The sequence below is a fragment of the Bubalus bubalis genome, chromosome 9 (genome assembly GCF_019923935.1).
Source record: "Bubalus bubalis isolate 160015118507 breed Murrah chromosome 9, NDDB_SH_1, whole genome shotgun sequence".
NCBI classification, from domain to species: domain Eukaryota; kingdom Metazoa; phylum Chordata; class Mammalia; order Artiodactyla; family Bovidae; genus Bubalus; species Bubalus bubalis.
The window spans coordinates 40,549,283-40,573,656 of record NC_059165.1 but is presented as its reverse complement, the minus strand read 5'-3'; the positions used below and the strand labels follow the sequence as shown (position 1 = coordinate 40,573,656).

The 24,374-nt window shown below is 43.4% G+C and overlaps 1 protein-coding gene and 1 long non-coding RNA gene across 10 annotated transcripts in view; one reads left to right on the top strand and one right to left on the bottom strand.

Moving 5' to 3' along the window:
- LOC102403646 overlaps positions 1–22,415 on the top strand; it is a 473,607-nt gene extending 451,192 nt beyond the window's left edge. The window contains exons 10-11 of the long non-coding RNA XR_006553239.2: positions 2,995–3,165; positions 22,401–22,415. This is a non-coding gene — a long non-coding RNA (uncharacterized LOC102403646). The remainder of the gene's footprint in view (positions 1–2,994; positions 3,166–22,400) is intronic.
- Positions 1–24,374, bottom strand: part of EBF1 (EBF transcription factor 1) — a 430,756-nt gene that overhangs the window by 3,467 nt on the left and 402,915 nt on the right. For 6 of the 9 annotated variants that reach the window (XM_044947384.2, XM_006052632.4, XM_006052633.4 and 3 more), the window contains 4 exons: positions 13,372–13,437; positions 12,206–12,383; positions 11,367–11,546; positions 7,083–7,277 (listed from right to left, as the gene is read on the bottom strand). In XM_044947384.2, coding sequence (XP_044803319.2) covers positions 7,083–7,277; positions 11,367–11,546; positions 12,206–12,383; positions 13,372–13,437 — 619 coding nt within the window. Of the gene's footprint in view, positions 1–5,425; positions 6,763–7,082; positions 7,278–11,366; positions 11,547–12,205; positions 12,384–13,371; positions 13,438–24,374 lie in introns of those variants that run through there. The other 3 variants (XM_025292321.3, XM_025292319.3, XM_025292320.3) reach the window with 3 other exon arrangements.

Below are 24,374 nucleotides of genomic sequence, written 5' to 3'. Positions count from 1 at the left end.
AAACACTTCAAAAGGGACAAGTGCAGAGTTCAGGATGGCAGCTTTGAAATATGTGGAGATGAGAGCAGTGCTTACATTAGAAGCAAGAGGCAGCCATCTTTGGCTTTAAGTGATGGCTTAGCATCCTGTCAGGCGGAGAAAGGAAGTCATTGCTTTCTTTTTGTTGGCAATTCTAAATTTAAATTAATGTCCTTGTCAGTGGTGACTGCATCTAGGAAGTGACCCTCTAAATTTCCCAGCTCTCATGTCTGCAAGAATGGGCTTTTTTAAAGAGAGCCCCAAAGCCTTCAGTAGACACGGGAAGGCCAGGTGAGGCTCTGAGTGCTGTGAGCCCTGCAAGCCTCTGCTTCCCCTCCCCGACCCCGACATTTTTGATTCAATTTTTAAAAAAGCATTTTGCCAAACACTTTTTCCGTTAATTTTTAAACCCATCTGTATTCACAAGGAAATTTAATCCACATGTTTCTGATTCATTTACACGTAAATCATCCAAATGTTGTTTTGCAAGAGCCATTCTGCAGTCCAAAAGCTCCTAGAGTCTTTTTTGTAAGTCCTCATAAGCCATTTTTCTTAGAAACAGGAAGTGTCTCTTGCCAAAAGCAGGCCAACTTAAACTCCCAACGATTTGGGATCCATTGGAAATGCAGTGTGCCCCTAAGATGCAAGTGAGCCCTTGATTTTGACTGACACAGGAAGCTGGGTATTTCAATCCAAGCCTTGAGAATTCAAGATGCTGTAGCTCCAAAGGCAAGGAGGATGGACTGGGAAAGAGGGTCTTTGCAGAGTGAGAGCTCAGCATGGTGCTGCCTCCCTAAGGATCTTTTCTTCCAGGCTGAAGGTAGGTCCAGGCACCTCTACTAAAAGGCAGACCTTCCCAAGGGAGTGCTACGGCCTCTGGCAAAAGAAGTGTCTCCTTATGCCTTCCTCCAAAAATCTAGCCTGTGTGCCCAGCAGTCTCCTAGAGCAGAGCCTGATCACCAGGAAGTTTCCATATGATACAAAGCAAAAGGGAAAATGGACAAAATTCCTGCTAATTTGGGTCGGTGGACCCAGTCAAAATTTATCAATGGGGCCCTAAAAACATCAGGTTTTTTTTTTAAATTCTAGATGACCAGAATTAAAAAAACAAACAAACAAACAAACCTACTCAGTGTTCTGATACCTGAATAATGTGTTAAATCAATAAGATGAAACTTCTATTATGGCCACATTAAAAGCTATAAAGCAAAGCTAACTAACATGCTGCCAGTCCAGAGCTAACAGTGTTTCTTAATCTCGGACACAGGGGTTAAAAACTCCAGCACGTTGAGAGCCCAGGCTGGCATCCTAAGTGAGCCAGGTTCCCGCTGTGGGGACTGAGGTGGCTCAGCCAGACTCAGGCCTTCTGTAGCGAGAGTGGCACTCACTGCTGCCACGTGAGAATGCCTCCACATAGCCACCACATGTTACTCCAGAGAAGGTGGAGAGGTGGAGTCTCTAAAACATAAAATAGCCCAGTTTATATGTGTTAGCAAAAAGTTAAAATCAAAGCCAAATAAACAAACCTACAGTCTGGGGGTGTCTAGGGGTGACTGTGGTCTGTCCCCACTTCCCTCCCTCTCCTTCATTGGTCCTCGGACTCCTCTGAGGGTCTAATGGAAGCCAGGGAACCTCTGTCCAAGAAGGCTTGGAGATGCTTACACCCAGAATTTTGCACGTAACATCAGGGGGTTACTGCTCCCTAAATCTCTTCCATCACTTCCTAGACTCCAGATGCAGAACCCTTATTGATGAGTGAATTTTGGGCAAGGAGTCCCGTTTGTGGCCTCTGGGTTTAGGCACGCTAAAGAGGCCTTTTAATAAAAAAACCTCATTGCATGACTGCGGGGAAGCTCCCGGGATGTTAGAAGCTGTTTTTCTTGTGTCTGTGCCGTAATCCTCAAGATTACTTATGTGGGTGAGATGGATGGGTGTTTGAGGCTTAGAATGTTCCAGAAATGGTGCTGGCACAAAGACTTGCCCAAGTGGGGCCCATGAAGATTTCCGTGAGGCCACGACACCCCCACACTCTCAGAGTAATGTGTGCCAGGGCATCACAAGACCGAAGTGGCTCTGCCATCCCCCTGGCAGCTGGGTGTTCACATTCCCTGACAGAAGCTCAGAAAACTACTGGCTTCAGCGGCAACGCATTTTTTAATTGGATAAGAACAAAGACAAAATGCAAAGTTCTGCCGAGCTGGGAGAAATCTGGAATGAGAGGGTGGAATGTGAACGTCCTCGAACCACCACATGTGTAAGGATGCGGCGCTAATCGGGAACAGGACGAGGGCACGAGCTTGCACAAACTCAACATGTGCGTCAAGCAGAACACAATGCCAGGAGATGTGCTACCAGACTGTGGAGAGCTGGGTGGGGCCGGCCAGCCTGCGCGCCAGCGAGGTGGGGAAAGGGGAGAAAAGCACTATGTGGGTACGCTTTCTGTTCATTCTTCACTGCGGAGACTGTCCGGAACATAGGGTTTAAAATCCCCACCTTGGGGGCAGGTCCAGTGACATGGTGACAGCATTCTGGGGGCTGCCTATCTCTTAATGAAATCCTTTGAGGCCCAAAATTAGATAGAATCCATGCTTCAGGGGCCCAGCTTTGGGAGAAGGGAAAGTGTGTCTCCAGGACTATAACTGAGCATATGAGGTAACTCAAGCCTCTGAAAACATACACACTTGAGGAGTCTAAGATCAGGACTGACCAATGACATCTTGATAACAATGGAAGGAGATGTCTCTGTGTTGTTATCTTTAAATCCAAACTATGTCTAAATTTTACATAGTTTTTCATAGGATGTCCACTGGTCTTAATGGGCCAATAAGTGCAGAGAACTAAGAGGGAGACTCTGTTCTGTTTAGCTGCTGGGTGTCTTAGAGCCTTTAATTAAACTTGCATGCATTGTGACTCCAAGATAGTAAGCACCATTTTTGAGGTTTGACCATAACCATTTCTTTCTTTTTTTTAAAACAGAACATTTTATGAGACTCCAGAAATACTGAGATAGATAAGAGTTTGTCCTACAGATGTCTCAGGCAAATGGTAGACTGTCAAAGGTTTTACCTACCTGGGAGAGAAAACCAGCTGGAGTCACAGGAGAAACTGAAAATTCTAAAATATAAGAATAGAGCTCCTGACTCCCAGGTAAGGACTTCCTTGTTACCCTTTCTCCCTGCCTCTTGGTACCTGTGCTCTAGGAGGGTACATGGCTTAGTGGCTACCACACGAGACTCTGGCTCAGGTTATCCTTAAACCTTCTGCTTAAAATGCCTCCCCCCCTCACCTCATCTCCCTGGGCCTGAATCCTACTTGCCCCTCATCCAAGGTCCAGTTCAAAGTCAACCTCCATGAGGCTGGTCTGAATTCTCCCTAATCTTTCCCTCATCTAAACTTCCACAGCTGGTTGCCCAGTGGCTTGAATATGACCATTTAGTTTAACATAGGGGCTTATATTGGGGCTTTCCTGGTGGCTCAGACAGTAAAAAAATCCACCTAAAATTCAGAAGTCGCAGGAGACACAAGTTCAATCCCTGGGTTGGTAAGACCCCCTGGAGGAGGGCATGACAACCCACTCCACTATTCTTGCCAGGAGAATCCCATAGACAGAGGAGCCTGGTGGGCTACAGTCCATGGGGTCGCAGAGAGTCAGACACGACAGAGCAACTAACACTTTCATACGTACATAATAGTCAGTTGGGCTGGGGCTTAACCCCAATCTCCCCTGATGTGCTAGTCCTATAACTCTGGATGAGCCTTCTCAGCTCTCAGTTTCTGCATCTGTATAATGGGGACAATAAGGAGCCTATATCTAAGGCTGGTTGGAAGGAACACATGAGATGGTGAAGACGACAGGCTGGGAAGAAAACCTCCCACATGAGTGGCTCTGACCATTGTCGTCGCCATCACATGAGGCCACAGTGTGTATCTGCTGAGGAGTAAATGTGTGCTGTCACCAGAAGGGGCTGAGAAAGGGCTGCTAAGGAAACGGATCTCTAAGGAGTTGGTTAAAAAAAAAAAAAAAAAGAGTGATGGACAATTAGCAGAGTGGTAGTTAGAGGTAAATAGACCTTTAAAACACTTTAACAGCCTAACTGTGTCACCTCTAATCTTGCTTATATGGTCAATTTGCTTAACCAACTCTTCCTCCGTCACTTGCCCTGTCTTAATGATCACAATTCTGAACAAGGTGGGTCCAAATGAAACAGCTGTTACTCTAACAATGACGAGAGGAGAATACCACAACTCCAGAGAGTCTCCTCCTCAATTCTCTAGCCTACGTGTCTTTTTTAATAGAAGTGGAATTTAGAAAGCTGAAGATGAGGTAATTCTTAGGTTTCGGGTCTAGGGGCCCACATTCAGAATATTACTTTTCCCAGAAGCCAAGGCCCCCGGGAAGAGACCGCTGAAAACAGGGGCGCACCGCGCCCACATTTGCAGGGGAAGCAAACAGACGACAGCCGCGCAGCGCGGGTGGGTGGGGCCTGCCTGGTGAGTGGACGGCGGCGGGAGCAGAGTGGGCGGGGCGGAGGAGAGCTGCCCGGAAGTTGGTGTCAGTTACTGTGACTTTAATTTCTCTCCTCATACTTCCTCTGCTGCCATCACCCTGACACTAAGGACCTTTGGTGCATAACAGAACTGGTAACACAAAACCCACCAGAACCCACACTCAACTAGAAGGGAAGGGCAGTGTCATCCACAACAGCAAGTCGAGCACAAGCGTGCCGGAGTTATATGCTCCCGCTGTGCACTAGGCAGGGTTGGAGAGGTGGAGACGGCTGCAGGTCAGAAGGGAAGGGGGAAGCAGGCTCTGTACTTTGGGGCTCTGTGCAGGCTGGGTTAGAAACGCTCTAGGGGTGACAAATGTACACACCTTCTATGTGGCCCTGTCTTGATGCCATCTCATCAGTACTTAAGTATACACACACACATACACACACCTTACACCACCAGAAGTTCCCTTAATCCAGGAGGTTCTAAAATTGGGGCTGAGTTCCTCCTTTCAGACCCTTCCTGGTTCCTCCTTGATCCACACAGCATGAAAAGACCTTTGGCCTCACCGAAGGGCTGCCCACTTCAGTCACGGACCCTCGAAGAGCTATGGGCCTTTTCTTCTCACATGCCACCCTCTCCACAGCTGATTACAAACCCCATTACACCTCCTTCCTGACGTCAAGTCTACATTTAACAAGGGCTATGATTGGCGGCTTGGGAATGGTAGATTTCTGCTTTCCATACGTTTTTATCCTTATTTAAACCCATTTTAAGTTATGTTCACTTAGGCATTACATCCTCAGTTTGCCAGCTGGAGGTGTAGTCAGGGTGACAGAGCATTATTTGTAGCTGAATGGGTGGCTCCCCTTTAGTGGGGTTGAGCATTTTCTACCACAAACAATATTGCCTGAAATGTCATTCCAGAGCCTGAGTGTCTTCCTCTTCCCTCTAAGAAGATGGCTCTGCTGGGGGATGTTTCAGGGATGGGCATGGGCACTCACCTCGCCTCTGCTGGACAGACTGGCCAGTGCTCAGCAGGGCCCTTCTGGAGTCAGGAGGGCACAGGCAGGAGGAGCGGCTTTAGGAGACACGCAGGGGCTGCGGTTTTGGCACCACCATTACTAGATACGTGACCCTGAGCAAACTGGGCCTTCGTTTTCCCATCTATATAATAGGGATCGTACTGCCCTCATGGAGTCTTTGAGAGAATGGATGTAAGTTGACGTCAGTACAAAGTACTTGTATGGACGTATAGATAGACAATGAGAAACAAGACTGCCTTCTTGAGCGCTCTTGACCCAACGGCTGAGCTCTGTCAGTGAGATGGGCACGCCGGACACTGAAAGGCAGGTTCTGTGGGGCACTGGGTTGGGGCACAGATCCTGAGGGTTTATTTTTATCCCCTCTGTTTTTGCCTATGCCTCTGGGCAGGTGTTTACTCTCCTGATGCCTGAGTTTTACCCTCTGTTCAATGGAGATCATAACGGTCCTTGTGTTTCATCAGGAAGTTGTGAGGATTAAATAAGATAAAGCAGGCACAGTGCTTAGCACCGGTCAGTGCTCAAAGAATGGCAACTGATGATTTTATTGATCTTACTTCCCTGCCAGCTGCCTTAGGAATCCTGGATGCATCCTGTTTACCCACTCTGAGTAGCATAGTGCTTGGAAGATAGAGCAGGAGATAGATAGAACTTTTGAGCCTGAGTTTGAAGCCAACGTCTGCCACATACCATTGTCTCCAAGTCAAGCCATTTCCTAACCTCACTAGTCTTTTGCTTTCTCGTCTATAAAATCTGAGTACCGATCCCACGGTCCCACTGTGGGAAAGGAAAGAGGCCATGCAGCTCAATACCCCAACTCAGTGCCAGCACTTAAGGAGAAGGTAAGAAGTGGTAGACCCGTTTTAAAGGTTCCTTTTTTCTCAATGAATAGAAAGGTCCCCTAAAATCTTTGTGACTCTTATTTTCCAGATTCCATGAGGGGGAGGAAATCAAACAGTTTTAATATGAACCAGGGTCCTCCAGGGGCACTTTGGGCTTTCTGGTTCCCAGCAGTAGTAAGCCTTGGGTGTTTGGTCTAAGATGTTGTAACCTCAGGGCCCTGACTGGGCTGTCACACCCCCTCCCCATGATCAGCCCCACACGTGTTCATGCTGACACAGGCAACAGGAAGGGAACCTACTTCAGGAGAAGGCCAGTCCCGGGAGAGACCCTGCAGTGGAGAACTTGCTAGAGTCCACAAAAGACTGATCTGATTATGGTGACCACAGGGAACGAGAGAGGAAAGAGAAACGATTAGTAAGTGGTGACGGTGTTTCTCAAGGAAATCTAGGGCCTGAGCAGAACTGCTGGAGTTGGAAGAACTGCACAGGCAACTCCAGCAGAGGAGGGATATGGGGGGCCTGGGGCCAGGTCCAACAAGGGCGAACACACAGGAACAGAAGAGCTGAGGGCAGACAGGGGCAGGCAAGCCCAAGGCCGAGTGAGCCCTGAGCAGCAGCGCGTCTGCTGCAGGCCCTGGGAAGGTGAGTCGGGGCATCTGGTTGGCCCCAGGTGGGGCCTGGGGCTTACCTTGCAGACTGTTCCCATTGGTGCTGGTGCAGGTGGGAGGTGGGGAGGTCTGGGGTCTGACGACAGGCGCAAAAGCACTCTTCTGTTTCACGGCTGAGACCATGTTGGCTGGTGAGAAGGAGAAGATGCCGGAGGAGCTGCTGCAATTGGAGGGGAGGCTTGTGGAGGAGGCCATGGTGGGGCTGGATGGCACGACTAAGGGGCAAGGGGAAAAGAAAAATCAGTGCTTCTCCTGGCATCCTGACACCCACCCCACTCAGGCCACCCTTCTAGCACGAGCCTTCCCTAAACTCTCAGGGTCTTGTCAGATTTCATCGTTTGGTACCTGGCATGTGTTTCCTTTTGTTGGTGGTGACCGTGATCTTTTGTGTGTTTATTGTAGGCCGACTATGTGCCAGGCAGTATGCTAGAGCATCTCAGGCCAGGAGGCAAGAGTGTTCTTACCAAGGGAATAGTATCACATAATAGCTTCAACACTAAGTATGGCCCACTCTGGGGAGTCGGGGAAGGGAAACCAAAGAAGGTTTCATGGAGGAGGTGCCAAAAGTATTTCAGGTAGGGCCTATACTGAGGTTCTAGCAAAGGGCCTGGGGATACAAGAGACAGGAGGTGGCCAGACTGAGAGGGTGTGGTCACTAGCAGAAGGAGACGTATGAGAAAGAAGAGCGAGTTGAAGGCAATTCCAGGATTCTAATTTAAGGCACTGATGAATGGATGGCGGTGTGTGTGTCCGATGTCTCCCCATGAAGCTACTACAGCTTCCTGAAATGTATGTGTATGTGTGCCAGTCATGTCTGACTCTTCAGGACCCCATGGACTGTAGCCTACCAGGCTCCTCTGCCCATGGGGATTTCCCAGGCAAGAACAGGCCATTTCTTCCTCCAGGGGATCTTCCCCACACAGGGACTGAACTGGAATCTTGAGTCTCCTGCATTGGCAGGTGGAGTCGTTACCACTGAGCCACCTGGGAAGAAGCCCTCTTGAAGGATATGACTGTATCTCCATGTTCCACAACACAGATAGATAGAGGTAGGTAGGAGGCCAGATGGATAAATAATCCACCACGTGCTTTCTGAGTGACTAAAGAGGGACTACAAGTCAAAGTTCCAAATCCTTTCTACCTCCTGCAGAACTGTACAGAGATGCATGCGTGTGAGCTAATAAGCAGCAGGATCGGAGCTTTATGTAAATACTCACAGTCTGGGAGTGGTGGGGACGTGGATTATCAATGACAGGAGATCTCTGGTGACTCAGAGAGAGAGACAACCTAGCTGCTTGGGGGATATGAAAGAGTGTGAGTGATGCAGGTCCTCTCCACCTGGCCTTTCATCTTTCACTAGTTGCTAGTCATCTCAGGTCACTTTAGGAAATAGATATTGTACACACGAAAGCCCTCTACACTCAGGACTTAGGGCCATCACACACCCACCTTCCATTTCCTCTGTACCCCAGAGAAAAGTATGAGTCCTGTCCGATGATTTTTTCAGGCACTTAATTCAAATTCTAGGTACTTCCTCCTCACTGTATTATTTTCCACATTATGTAATAAACATTCTATATTGCCTTGTCACCTGCAGGAATCTTCACATCTTTTGCATCTATGTCAGTAGCTTGCTTGGCTAGGACCTATTACATCCTTTTTACACCTGAGCAAACCAAGCAAGTAGAGACTCAGAAAACAGTCCAGTGACTTGCCCCAGTGAGTGAACTGAAAGGTGAGTTAGGAAACCACACCCCAGTGCAGGGCTCTGTCTACGAGGCTACCCTGCAAAGGAAACAGATCACAAGGGGACAGGCCCCTTCCCAGCAGCATACCACAGTCCAAACCCCGAGTAAGTGGCCTCCCCCTCAACCTCCTGGCTTTGGAAACTTAGGGAAGAGCTTATCAAGTCAGTCACAGATAGCAGTTGCCATGGGGGGAAATGACCTCTTCTAATCAGCCTTCAGCACTACACAACCCAAACGCACTGGATGTTTTATGGAGCAGAACAGGGAGCCGCCAATCCTCAGGATTTTCACAAACATTTCTAAACTGTACTTTTCTTTTAATGAGACCAGCATTTTTATACATCTCTTAGGATTTGTAAATGTGAAAATGCACTCAATAATAACACCCATTTAAATTGCAAAACTCCTGCACTGGAGGTTTGATTTTTAAATATTCGTAGACTTGAAATCCTGCTGGTTCACTGAGGAAGGCAATTAATCTCGTTGGCAAATGCGATCATTATGTGTATTTAGAGGTGGGGTGTTTGAGGGGGGCCTTAACAGAGGAAGGGGTGAAATATAGTCAAGCAGTTCCATTTGTTATAACATTATTAGTTATCAGACACCACACCAGAAAGGGTGTTCACCAGTGGAAATGTCTTATTTTATTTTTTATTCTGTTTGGAATTTTTCAACATGAGTGGTTTATGAATAATTAAATATTGTGGAGGCAAAAATTCAAATCAGCTGGGCTTTTTGTTTATTGTTTTATTTGCATTTATGCAGATAAAACCGTCCCATCTGAGAGCCTATTTGAGAATTTAATACTATATTTGTGAGCACTGAGGAAATCAATTAATGGAAATTAAATGTTGGGAGTTTCACAGTCTGACAGATGCAATCTCAGGCTCAGGTCGCTGGGTGTCTGCACAGCCTTAGGAAGACAGAGCAATCCAAGGCCCTAAATTGAATTGCTACCATATAGCAATTAGGTTATTGATTTAATTAAGAATGCCACCTTTTAATTTTCAGGTCATGATTGAAACCTTTTCTGATTGAGTAGAAACGGGAACACTGAAATGATAAATTTGTAAGAAACAATCTTTTGATGAATCAAAGTCTAACGTGAAACTGGCCCCAAACATTGATGCTTCAGCAGACAGATGTAATATATGCAGATTATTGGGGAGAATTTTAAATGTACAACAAGCTGCTGATTCCAAACAGATCAAGTAGAAATAAAGAAATACAGAGGTTTAGCTCACACTGAGCCTACAAATTCAGCCGAAAGGTAAATGGCACTAAGTATTACTTTCAGAAGTTAAACTTCTTGCAAAGGCCAAGAATGATCTCTCCTCTTTCAACAGCCTAGCACACTCTGCATTTCCTCTCTCAGAGAAAGCATCATTTTCAGCATTTTTAGCTGAGACTCTCATTTTTTTAAAAATTATACTATTCTTTCATGTAACAACACAGTTTCTATCAGCTCACAAAATTCTAAGAGCTTAGAATTATTATACACCAGAAGAGCCACCCACACTGTCCAAGATGAACTTGGTTTTCTATGTAAAAATCCTCAGAGGGCAATCGAGAGACAGTGGAGACATAGCTCATGACATTTTGTATGTAAAGACGCCAGTTCCCTGAGGTTCTTTAGATGCAATTGAAACACTGCACTTAAAAAAAATAAATCCTTTAACCTCAGCTTCTTTAAGACAGGGGGCAATGCACAAAAGAACAATTTCTTGTATATGTTTTTTCATCATGCCAAATTTTGGGGAAAAATAAAGTGTGTTTTTTGGTTTGAATGTTTGGTTTTTCTTTGTACAAATTAAACACAAAGGGAAAAAAAATCTAAACATTACAAGAATAAAGGAGAGGGACTTCCCTGGTGGCCTAGTGGCCAAGACTACATGCTTCCAATGCAGGGGGCCCACGTTCAATCTCTGGTCAGGAAACTGGATCCTACATGCCACAGCTAACACCCAGTGCAGCCACTTAAGTAAATATCTTTAAAAATAAAAGATTTTAAGGTTTAGATAGTCATTACCATGCTAAACTACTAGCACCACTTAAGATTATCCTTCTATCATTATGATTATTACCGAGATTTACTAACTGCATCACCCATGGGCTGAGCATTAGGACAAGCTTATTACATGCATTCTTTTATCCAAGTCTCACAGCAACTGTGTGGGAGGGAGAGTGGGTTCCTTCCCCATTTTACAGATAAGAAAACTGAGGTTTAGAGAGGAGATGAACCTGCTCAGAGCCACGTGAGTGACTGGTAGAAGAGTCAGACCCAGGTCCGTCTGACTGGAAGCTTGGGTTCTCACAATGACCTCACATTGCTACTCTGGTTACAGGCAAGCTCTGCTAGAGAGACAGGGCAAGGAGGCAATGATGCAATGATGAGCAAGGAGGGCAGAGATTCCTGCTGGAGACAGTGCTGCCTTGGGTTGCATCACTGGGTCCACACCTGGCAGGGCAGAGCCTGCACAATGAGCCAACACAGCACAACGCCCAGGTTTTGAAGCAAAAAATGTGCAGAAACACAGGACACACATCTTTACTTACTGGCATAGGGTGAGTTGGCAGCTGAGCCGTTGAGGAAGGTGGGGGAGCCGCCCAAATTGGACATGGCAGCAGTGCCGTATCCATTCATACTCGTGGTGACCGAGTTATAGTTGGTCTGCTGGGGGGTGGTGCTCGGCACATACCCATGGGGTGACACGCTGCTTGAGTTGCGGGTGAAACCTGAGAGGCGGGGGCGAAAGCAAGGATGAGGGTGGCATTCAGGTGGGTGGTGGGCCTGGGAGGCTGGGGGAAAGGAGGTCTCTGTCTCTTGCCCCCTCACCACATCCCAAAGGGAAGGGGCTGAGTGATTCATGGGTGGGTTGGTGGTGCTAGCTCTGTGATTAAAATGGGAAGCGAGCAAAAGACACATTTCTCAGGAGATCATAAATACTTAGCGGGCCCGTGAGAAGTGGCAATGCAGGACCTATAAATTACCATTTTGGAACAGAAATAAATCCCAATCTGAGAGATGTACCCTGGAGGTAACAGGTTCCTACTCCCTGGGTGAGGATGATAGGCTCTGGCCCCTCCAGAACTTCAATTCCAGCCCTCTTTGGGACCTGTCAGTCATGGTTTACAGTGAAAAGTCGAATGCAGAGATGGCTAAATTCATGGATCCTGTCTAGCCACCCCCCATCAGATTACCAGACATGATGGCTAGAACCAAAAGTCTACAATAATATCTGATACACACAGACCCAGGAATCTCCCTTTTTTGGGGGGGGGATTTTTTTAAATAAACTCTTTTGTGTCAAATAAATGGGGAGGGGTAGCTTGAGGTTGGGAAGGGGCAAGGAAATCAGCCCAGGTAGGGGTGGGGACAAGGGAGGGCTCCTGACCCTGATTGGTGGCCTGCGACGCCTCGGAGACATTCACGGCCAGTTGTCCACTGAAGGAATTCACGCCCATCATTCCCGCATGGACTGAGGTGTTCGTGAGTGCCGGGAGCTGGCTGTGGTTGCGAGGAACACTGTACAGAGCCTCTGCGATGTCAGCCGCTCTCTTCAGAATAATCTCCTGAAAAGTAACAGGAACATCCCGTTTAACTGCCCCAGTCACATTCCTGGGAGTACCACATCCCAAGTGTTTACTGCAGGCTGCACTCAGGGCTTTCCATGATTAACTGCACTAACTGCTGCAACCTTTTCAACAAACCTGTGTGTTCAGTCTCATCATCATCAAGCCCATACCTCAGATGGGCCAACTGAGGCTTAGAGAGGCAAAGACCGCATTTAAGGACACTTACCTCCTTAAGGACAAAGCTGGGCTGCATAACTCTGTGTGACTTTGACAGCCGATTAACTCAGCCAGTCCTCCATACTACCTTGCAGTACGGGACAGCAACCTGGGGCCTTCCCTTCCCCACCAGTAACACAGAAAACTCTGGGGTCACTCTCTCACACACATGTGTGCACACGTGCCCTGAAATTCATCTCCCTGGACGAAGTTAAGGGAAGGTTAAGTGTCCTTCAGTGTTAGTGTGTTAAGTGTGTCCTTAAGTATTAGTAGGGCTGTGTCCCTTGGACACCAACCGATTCAAGCGACACAAAAAAGGAAGGGTTATCTCAGACTTGTAGTTTCCTGAGCAAGTTGAATCAGAAACATGGAATTGCTCTATGAAACAGACGCAGACAATGTTCAGGCCTTGTTACACTTTTTAGGAGAAGAAATTAAGCCCCCTTTTCCTCCTAAATTTTCTCAAAAACCTGAAAGGAATAAAATTGAACACCAGTAACTCTCTTCTTCAATGATGAACTATATTCCCACAGGAGATTCCTTTTAAATAAAGTACCTTTTCTCATAAGAAAAATTATTCCCTAGAAAAGGCAATAAAAGATTTACAAAAGAAGAGAGAGGAACTGAATGGCTTTGCAACATGTTAGGCCTGAATGACTTTTACTCTGAACTCATGAAAGCGCTTTTATAATTTTCACGCTTTTTCATTCTCACGAGGACTCTGGGAGCTTCCGCTGAATGTGGAAGGTTCGAGACCCAGCACACTCACCTGGTTGTTGTGGGGCATCCCATAGAGTGCTTCTACCAGATCTGCAGCCCTTTTGAGTATCACTTCCTGTCAAGGAGAAAAGCAGATACAGTCCTCTGAGTGAAGGCAGGATGTCTTTACCTTTTCACATGATCATGTTCTATTTTCCCTCTCACCATCCTTTGCCAACACACCACTTTAAGGGCAGTGGGTTTGGGGAACCCCAGAATGGTGTTAAATCACCAATTTATCCCTGTTCATATACACACTTAATCAAGTCAAAAGGTGAGCATCATTGGTACTGCAAGATAAAATACATCACTCAATAGTCTGCCATAAGCACGATAAAGCACTCATATGTTTATTGCTGAATACAATTGCAAGGTCATTTACTAGATTACTACGATCGATGTCAGTTGGTGCATGTTATGAATCCCTAAGAAGTGTTTATTTTGCACTTAATTGCTTATTCCAGGAACCATGACCTTATCAGACAGGTCATTTTCAAGAGATTTCCAATCAGTCTTCAGCTAGTAAGAAGCATGTGGCATTAGCCTCCTCTTGTATATCTCCCTTGTGTGGCAGAGTCATGAGATCAGGGGGTGATGTGCTGTTTTGTCAGAGGTTCTTACAAAAGAATTCTCCTGCCCCCAGAAGCTCCCTCTGCACCAACTGTCATGACTGGCAGAGTCTGCTTCTTTTATAGCAATTCTTTGCTATTTCAGTGTTGTTTGTCATTTTCCCCAATTGCTCATTCATCCTCCTCCTAGGTGTTATGCTCTGCTGTTCACTCCAGTTGAAGAAAAAAATGTCTCCTTTCATTTAGGTGGACTTCCATATTTAGCTAGCATGCCTGTTTCTAATAATATAGGGCACTCTACAAAAATATGTGTGGTGGTAATTTTTTTCACTCTAACCACAAGAAATTGTTCCTTTATTCAGCCCCAATTTTCTGAAGATTCATTTATACTGCAGTGTGAAAAGAAAAGCTAAGCTTGATACATATAAAACGGAGGTTTATCAGAGAACCAAACATGAAAGCGTGGTATGATTATCAGAGGTGATTTGCAAGAAGATATGTTTACTTTTTTTTTTTTTGCTGTGGGTAAAGTTTCAAGAAGAAGTTTTACTTTAAACATTTTACATAATAGATTTCTGCATGGAGAAGCAGTACTGTTCAATTTTCACATACTGCAGACATTGATCACAAAATAGGAATATAATTACATTCATTTTGCTGTCACCATAGCCTCTTCAAAAATCCTTGAACAACTCTTGAAATGACAAGCTTTTAGATACATATTAGCATTTTTCAATTTTAAATTCTCTATAATATAAGATAAAATAGTTGTCATACTGCAGTAACTACTTATGACATATATAATGTCCTAAATTCAAAAATGAGGTAGAGGAGTTTTCAGTTCTCAATAAACATTTATGCGTGCTTTAAGCTGCTGTTATACCCCATTTACAAAACAGTTCTGTTATTTTTCAGGTAAGGAGTGGAAAACATTATATAATCAATGGGGTTTGAATCAATCCATCTGAAATAATTTCTTTATTTTTTAATGCAAGCTACAGGATAACCTACCACATTTTTGTTTGCAGTGCTGTCTGACCACAGCAGTTAATAATTTACTATGGTATGGGCACAGTAAACCCTATCCCCAGATCAAATTCAGCCCGTACTGCTTTCATTAAAACCTCACGGCTTTATCTGGCTCTTAGAAAAGATGAAAACAAAATAGGATCAAGTTAGTTTATATACTAAAAGTTGACTTCTCTGGGTCTATATTCATTTATTTCTTCAAATGAATATTTATGTCAGTGTTTGGGCTTGGCAAAGAAGGCATTTTTCTTTCTTCTCATTTTAGGGAAAAAAATACAAGACTGTTGTTTGTCAAAAGCAAGATGAGGTATGCAGTTAGAACCTGCATTTGTGAACTTCAATCTTGAAACAGTATCATTGAGGATTTAAAGCAGCGCTTATTTTAATTAATTTCACAGGACCAGGGAGGAGGCAACTTCCAATAAACTCCAGTATCTTTGAAGTTCTTGTACCTGAAAAATTCCAATTATCAGGGTAGGATATATATTTTAAACTGATATTTTTAGTGATAACAGGTTTTGATGACATAATTCACTTGTTTCTTTTTCTCCTTACTCAATGCCCAGAGTTCTTATCAGCATTCAACCCCCTGAAAGTGAAACGTGAACTTCACTTCCTAGAGTTGCCTCCTCCTTCAATCCATGGAGCCAGGACACGCTTTCCACTAGGCACATTGCTGTAGTCAGGTCAGCAGCCCAGCATTGCTTCAGACCAGCAGTCTTGAGGACAGTGAACCCAATGTCATGTCCTGAAAGTGACTCTCTTAAATGGCATCTTGCCTATTTTAAAGTGTCCTTCATTGTGGTATCAACTTGGGGCTTAAGGGGGAGACGGCTTTTGGCTCAGCTTGGCCAATGTGATTCAGCTTCTATTAGTTATTTCTGCAAATGGGAAGGAGAAAGGAAATGTCTGGGTCCTCTATGAGTTAGTGCAGCGAACCTGCAAGGTGCTTGGATTTCGGTGACCAGAAAATTGCTCTCACCTCCATGTCATTAGGCTCCCAGTGAACTAGCCCCCAAGCGTGTTTGTGTTGGGGATCTAATATATTGCCTTTCAATCAGAGCTGAGAACCACTGAACACACAGACAGAACATGACGAGCAGGTCAGGAAAGCAATAAAGATTTTACAGAGCTGTCCAAGGTGCTAAATTTACTCAATAATGGGTTTGGCACCATAGTGTTAACCTCTCATTTACTACCAGTTTGAGGGACTAAATTGAAGTAGCTGACTTCATTTACCTTGAAATGTATATTTTATGACATTATGTAAGTAGATTGAAAGGGCACTGCAGTTTTAACAATTTAAAGGCTAAAGCATGTTTAAGATGAAACTTGAATATTTATTGTATATTGCACTTAAAGTATATAGAATGTTAAAATGTATTGATTAAATTTGTAAAAGGCATTATAAAAATGACAGGTAGTATAAAAGATATATGCCTTTTAAAATCAAATTGATAGTATATGCTATCTCTTTGGTGGTCACAAGTGTAATTTTTTTGCAGTTTTATATGGTAATTTGAAAAATCTGTAACTTCACATTAGGAAATGATTGAGCCTGGGATGTTAAAAAAAGAGAGAGAGAAATTTCCCATAAGGGGAAGAGCTGGATGTTTCATATAATCTTTTGTCTCGGAAACTGTTCCTAAAGTCTTATTTTTTGTGACATCGTATAAGGATCCTTCCATTCTAATATGCAATTTTAATATTTCTGAAAAGAAAGAGCATCTGACTAGTACTAATATCTAATTTTTCAAAGCATTTATTTGTCAAGAGAGATTTTCTCTTCTCTTCTTAATGTTTAAAACGACTCCCTGCTTGCAGTTTAAAACATGAGGGTAGAGATTAGACTCTTCCAAGATAATTAATCCTATCCTTGGATTAAAAAAATACATATCCCATTGGGCAATTAAGAAGACAAATACTAGTACCCTAAATATTGAAAAGCCCCAGAGTCTCCTTATAGAGGTAATGCTTATTCTCCAACCTATATCCTGAGTCAGACTATTTTTCTTTTCATAAGTTTGGACTTATTCTCTCTTAAAGACATAGAAAATGTTTACTCTTTAAAAACAACAGCAACTTTTTACTGACCTATTTCCTTTCACAATCAAAACTGGTCATTACCTGCCTTGCTATGACCATTGATGATTATATGAATGGGATTCTGAAGAGAAAAAATGGATAAGCTATACTAAATCTGTTTAGAATTAGTAGAAACACTGGAGAGATTCAAGGAACAGTCAAGTATAATTGTCATAAGTTTTGCTATGTTTTGGAACCTTAATGATAAAAATGCCAAATGGGCTACAAAAAAGTGAGAAGATATGGCTTTACTTCCCATGTTGCAACCAGTCAGTTAGCAAATAATTCTTAAACTTCCTGTTGCCCAAGTAGTCGCACACCAACATTCCTCTTTCAACAGCACCTTTCAAGGCACCCTATCTTCCCAGAATTAAGGTACAGGGTTCCTAGGAGGTTGCAAAAGATCTCCACCCCTCTTTATTCAACCTCTTCTCCCTATACATGTGAAGAACTGCTCTCTATTCTGGGCTAGCTTGACTTCCTCAGTCTAGCAGGAACATGCTGGGCCCCCTCCTAGCTCCAAACCATCACTCATTTGCTCTTACTTCATCTGGAACACTGGCTTCAGTCTGTGTCCATTTGCAATGCCTTCCCATCCTGTAGAGTCTGGTAATGAAAGTGGTACTGGTGGTGGTGGAAAAGAAAACTATTGTGTTTGGAAAGGGAGACTTTAGCTCATTCGGTCCTCATGGTGAGACTCTGTATCACCATTTGGCAGATAAGGAGACTGAGACTCAGAGAGGTCCACCAATTTGCCCTGAGGTCACACAGCTAATGAATGTCTGAGCAGGGATTCAAGCTCAGTCCTGTTACACATCAGAGCCTGAACTCTTCATACTTACACTATCCTATCAGATCTAATTCCACCTTCACTGAGACTCCAGCTTCTAACCTCTTTCATTCCTCTGAAAAAGAGTGCTGACTGCCCCACCCAGAGCCACACAGAAGTAGATTCTGTAGGGTCATTTTGTTCTGCTCTTACGTGTGCGAGTCTTCAACCTCCAACAACTAGACTGTAGGTACTTTGAGGTCATGGCTATGTCTTAATCTCCTTCTCTAAGCCCCTAGCACTGTGTTCAGCAAACCACAACCCTTGAGAAATTCTTATTGAAGAGTCTAAAATAGGTACTGATTTTTAAAAGTATGTGCTTAATTTATATGAGGAAATGACCAAGTCATATATTTGGCATAGTTTATAAAAGTAGAAGACTTAAATTTGGTACCCCATTTGGCTCTAGACTTTTTAATCCAATATATAAATTCCCAAAGGTCAAGTCTGGGGAGATTTTTTATATCAATTTTTTAAGTAAATTTGCTCCTTCACTCCTGCTGGCTTGTACTTACACTTTAATTTTGTGACTAATATAATGAATCATCTCGGGTACAGACATTATCTCAAGTTATAGGCTGCTATCAACATGAGGCTGGTCTTGATGTACATTAGCCTTTTATTAACTGTACTCCTAGACTCTTAGAAATACTTAGGTTTTTGCATACTCTCAGGAACAAGGCATATCATATCTGATATGCAGACATGGCTAACTCATCTTTCCTTCTGTTTTATGACAGTAAAATCTCTGAGGATTATTCACCCTCCATGTGAATCATTGGCATCTGATCTGAAATGTGTTGCTCTTAATAATAAGTGCATATTCACTGTGCCCACCTGGCTTCCCAGGAAGAGTGGGAAGGGTGTCTAAACATCTGATACTGAGCCCATTTATAAATCCAGTTCAATGTTTCAAGTAATTCAAACCCAGATGAGCAGGGGAGATAGCCTGAACTCCCTTCCATTCAGAACACATATAGACCAACTCATAAAGCCAGATGGGTACCCATTTACCAACACAACATTAATTTCAAATATCAGAATCAGATTTTGAGACTCTGGAAACTCCCTCATAAAATTAAAGCCCAGGGATGCTTCAGTAATTTCAGAAGACAATCTGTGCTTGGCTTTATGCTCCCTCAAGTAGAAAATAATGTTTTGAGGGACGTAGAAAACAGAAGCTAAATGATAAGCATCAATTATCAAAGTCAAGTTGACTTGGGCGATTCCTATGAAAGAAGTACAATACTTTCCTGTCACTGCACATTTCCCTGACACCCATTTATCACCAATCTGCCTTCCTTATCAGGGGATTCAAGATACAGTGGGTCCAAATATCAGAATGGCAAAATCACTCCTGATTTAAAGTCGATAAGCACCTATCAATGAAATCAGCACTGACTCCATGTACCTCCTCACTCTGGAGTTTACACTGGGTTCAAATTTTGAACAGTGTAATTCAGCTTATTTAAGTTCCAGCTCTTTCCCCACTTGCTTTTGAAAGTGTGGGGGACACTGATTGGAAAGTCTAAGAGCTGAAAAATTGATTGGAAGTTTCCGGCAGCCCATTTCCCACAGAGCTGTATGTACAGCACAACGAATACTAGTTGTACTGAAAGGTCTTTCTGTGGAGGGTAGTTTTCTATCCCAACTTCCTTTATGTTTATTCAGCCAAATGGAAAATTCCACAATGGTAGACTCTGCGTCCTAAAAAAAAAAAAAAAATCTTATAATGAGGGCAGTGAGGGAAAGAATAAAACAAACCAAAATAATACTTGAGCACTGTTTAGTTTCCAATCCTCTGAGACATTCCTTAAATTTTTCATTTTTTCTGGTATTATGAACTTCTCAAAATGGAGCTTACCGCAGATCATTAGACGCCTTTAGTGTCACACTTTCAACACTCTTTACTCAGAAGCCCTATGACTGAGAAGTGTCGCTTACATTTAGCATGGATATAATTAAACATGTTTCTGTTGAAAGGGGCATTCTCATTATGGCTAAGGACCACTTTAGACTAAATTGAAATGGAAAGGAGGAACATAGATGAGGTGTAGGTAGCAAGTGGTTATTTCTAGGGAGGCATAAAATGCCAAATGTGTAACAATTATATTTTACAACCCTGCATTCTAAAGACTTCAGAGCATTTTACTATATAAGAAGCCCCTGTGGAAGCTTAAGGAGCATTCCAGCACACACTCATTTCCCATAGCCTTTAAAGAAAGATAAAATTCAAACCATAATCAAAATCGGCAGAAATTTTCAAAACAAAGGATTGAAGTATTTTGAAAGGGTCTACTGCTATTCGCACAAGAGGCTTCAAAAGTATTCTAAAGACACTGCAGAGGTTTGAAGGGGAGGGGTGCTTCCAAACATCCTCTAATTTTGAGGCTGATTTTTGTGTTCAGATTAGATGATACTCCTCTTACTTCTCAAACGTATGTTAGGTATTGTGCCACGTGGCTGAAGGTGCACCAGAAAGCTTTGCATTTGTTACAAGCATGGTATAGAAGACTTCTGAATCACATGAAATTAAGGCAGTTGTAAGCTAACACAGGTATATCAACGTAAGACATACTAACTTACATGATTGACTTTTACAGTGGAAAGAAAAAGGCTGTTTTCAGGCAGCTGTTATTGCCTCAATGGAAAAAAAAATCAATGAAAGTGAAATGAACAAGAGATTTTGTCTGAGTTGCAGTTAATACCACTGAAGAGCTATGGATATTAAAAGGTCAACAAATAAATTAGCCCGAGTGTTATGAAATGAATGATTTGGCTTATAATTTTATTGAGTGAAAATTGTTCGCTGCCTATTAGACCAGGTAATTTTTATCTCGTGCCTCAATTACTGTTCCGTAAGCAATAATATAGTTGTAAGAGCTGCTGGTTCGATCGCGTGACCTCTGAGAAGCCGGCTAGGACAGCTGACTTTACTATGATGGATAACTAAGCTTGGTCTCCACGAGGTGCCAAACCTCCCTTTCCTGCAAGGGGATCTCATAAAAGAAACATTACAGCTTGATTCATTTTACCAAAATGTTCGACTTTTCAAGTGTCAGCAGTTAAGTATAAATTGTGAAACCAGGTATTCCTGAGAAGAGTGATGACAATGGCTTCCCCCCCTCTTTTTGGTCTCGTGGCATCTCTTCTAAATGGTGTCATGGTAATTGGTGAATGGGAGCCTGGGGTGCTTCCCGCCACAAATACAGTGAAAAATGGTGTCTGCACCCTTGTGGATATGACCTGCTTGGAGGTACAGAGCTGAACTTGGTAACCTCTGGCTGGCTCTTCTTATTCCGATTCATTGTACTGGTTTAAGACCAACGCTCTGGGTTAGGTCCTGCTGAGTGGCCTTGGAAATCGACTTTCTGATCAGGATGAAAGTCTCTGCTTAAAGAGAAGGCTGTGGACAGAGGTGCCTTTTTCAGGGCTAGGTTGTAAAGTCAGCACATGAAACAAAACCTGCCTAGAGTCAAAATTACCCTTGAAACTCTTTTAAGTTGCCAAGGCCTGGGCTCTTAGAAACACGAAAGCCAGAAATTAACTACTTGTGTTTCTCTTTGTCTTTTGGCTGTGGCTTCCCTTTCCCTAGGGTGAGAGTGAATAAATATCTAGTTTGAAAGTAAGAGGACCATGGAGTAAACAAAGAGATTCATTTTATGTACGTCGGCGTATGTCTGTGTATGTGTCTGGCGTGTGTGTATACAAATGTATGTGTATATTTATATTTTTGGACAAGTACGTGTAGTTAAACTTGAGTAAGTGATGCATGCAGGCTGGAACTATGCTGGACTTTAAGGATATCTAAGGGAGGCAAAAATAGAGTTGGTTTTGGCTTCTTAAATTGTTGAACATCACTGGTTATTGCATGTACCTCCAGACGAATGGTATCTGTAAATGATGATTCCCAAAGCTTTACAGATGGTCCTGACTATAACTGCAATTAAAATTCACTGCCTCAAGACTGCTGGGGCTCTGTTGGTTCTTATTACTCCAGTGTTTAATTGAAGTGTTACTCAAGGCTGAAAACAGCAAGCATGGCCGGAGACCTCCTAGTGTCTCTGTTTCTTTGGTCTTTAAGAGAAGGGTGTTGGGTAGAAATGAGCCCCTTGTGCCTCCCCTGTGACTTCTCCTTGAACTAATGAGTAATTATATTCAAAGCCTCTGTACACAGGGTGTGATATGAAGGTTAAAGTTACCCACACACATGCATGCGCACCCACCCATCAAGAGCTCCATGCTAAAAAAGGACTTGAAGGAGGCTCAAGAATACAGCTATTGGAGTAGCTGTTATTACAAGTCCCTACCGTGATGACTCAGGGGCTAAAGAGAAAGCGAATTATCTCCTGGTACTGTATGTGTATTTTTAATTCCTGCTGCCTCTTTCCCCTGACTCAGCCATCTGTGAGCTACCCTCAGACCCTGCTACCACCTTCCTCCTCCCCCTGGCTGAACTTGCGAAATTCTAAAAATCTGGTTTATAAAACTGCCTTTTTCCTTACAATTCCCATTTCTTAATTCTAGGAGGCAGTGCTTTAGAGATTCGGGCTCTGGAATCCAAAAGCATTGACTCAAAACCTGCTCGGCCACTTTCAGCATTGCAAACGCAGCCCTCGGTTTCCTCTGTTTCCTCATCGGTGGACTCAGACCAGCTTCGAGCTCAGCAGACAGCCAGTGAGGCTTACGGAGCAGGAGGTAGACATAGCAGTGATAACCCTTCCTTATTTCCCAGAGAATTTGGGCAAACTATGTGCATTCTTAGAGCCAACGCGGATTATGTGCGTGCAAAACCCTGTGAAAGACTCTGAACAGACTAATGGTGAGGAAATCTGGAAATGGAAAAATCTTTATCAACAGCTGCACGAGCTGTCCTGAGCCTCAGTTTCCTCATCTCTAAATTGGGCATGATTCAATAGTGACAGAATAACTTATGCAGAGTTGGTTAGTTAAAGATAACATAAATAAAGTAACACAGTGAGAATTAAAACTTCTGTGGGAGTCATGGCCTTTTTAATGAAGCTACAATCTCCCTCCCCAGAAAAATAATGTGTGCATGCAGTTGTGTGCATACTCATCTCACACACACACACTTGTGTATACAATTTCAAGGGCACACAAAACTAGGTTAAATCCCCCCGATAAAAGAAGCATAAGTAGGAGGGGACATCAAGCCCCTAAACTGGGCATATTATCAAAATGGGGAAGTGGAATTTGCCTGTGAGTTTTCTGGCAGAGACAGAGGAGAGAGGGGTAAAAAATAACTGCATTCCACAGTTTGTGTTTTTGACAAGAAAAGGCAGAGACAAAATGGTTTTTGGAATCAAACCCAAGCATGCTTTTCCTAAGAGGTGAATATTCCATATGACTTGCTTTTGTTACTGTATTTTTTTTTTTTTTTTTGGTTTGAGTCATTTTGGTTCCCAGATATAATGTTAATAGAGTTTCTTAAAATTAAAAACAAAACAAATAAATGATTAGGATTAGAGAGCAGGGCCGGTGTCACAGAGTGGAAGATAAAGACATAGGGTTTTTCTTTCTCCTCTTCTGAAACCCTCAGTCATCCTCTTTTCTGCTAACAGGCAATGTGGTTATGCAAAGATTTCTTATTTGTATTTTCACTGATGCAACTGCAGGTTTTGAATTACGGATAGTCTTTGCATAAAGACTAAAACAATAAAAACATAATTAGAATACATGGTATACAGCCGACTCCAGTTTTATTTTGCCCCAGCTCTGTATTTATGATAAATCACTAAACACGACCAATCTTTAGGGCAGGTGATTTTGGGTCTCGTGTCTGCATTGAGCAAAACCAGTGCCTGTGACTAGCGTCTGAATTTCCATTCTGCAAGTGTACAGTGGAACTGAATAATATTTGGCACAATGCAGTGCACAACTGAGCCACTAAATGGCTGATTTACTAAATTATTATTAGATGAGCCCTTGCTGTTCCAAATGAAAGTGCAGTTACTGTCTTCCTTCATGGTGTGTTCAGATTGTTCTGTGTTTAAATATTCAGCATGAGGCTAATGCGAACTGATGAACTGAGACTATAAACATTCACTTTCAATACAGATAGAGCGACAGAGATGAAACATATCATGTGCCCTGTGGAGGTGAAAATGATTTATATTTAAGGATGTTGCTGCCTACTTCCATTACTTTAAGGTACTCTTAATTAGTATGGTGTTGGAAATGACTGATTCCCGTGTACAGGAAAAAGAGGCTGGGATTGTTATTTTTTTGCACACCAGTGAATGAGAAGCTACCCCAAGGATCTGCTGCCTATGTTGTGGTTCAGAACCTTGAGTTTTATTCATGGCGGGCTGCACCATGCCAGCAGTCTTATTTCTAATGGGAGAACTATGGTTTCTAACATTCAGTGTTTTCTCTGCACCTGCCCAAAGGGTCCACAGCCCCTCCTCAGTACCATCCATGCCTCAGCAGCCCACCTCCTTACTGTCAGCGTCTATCGTACCTACTCCACAGCCAGCCCGG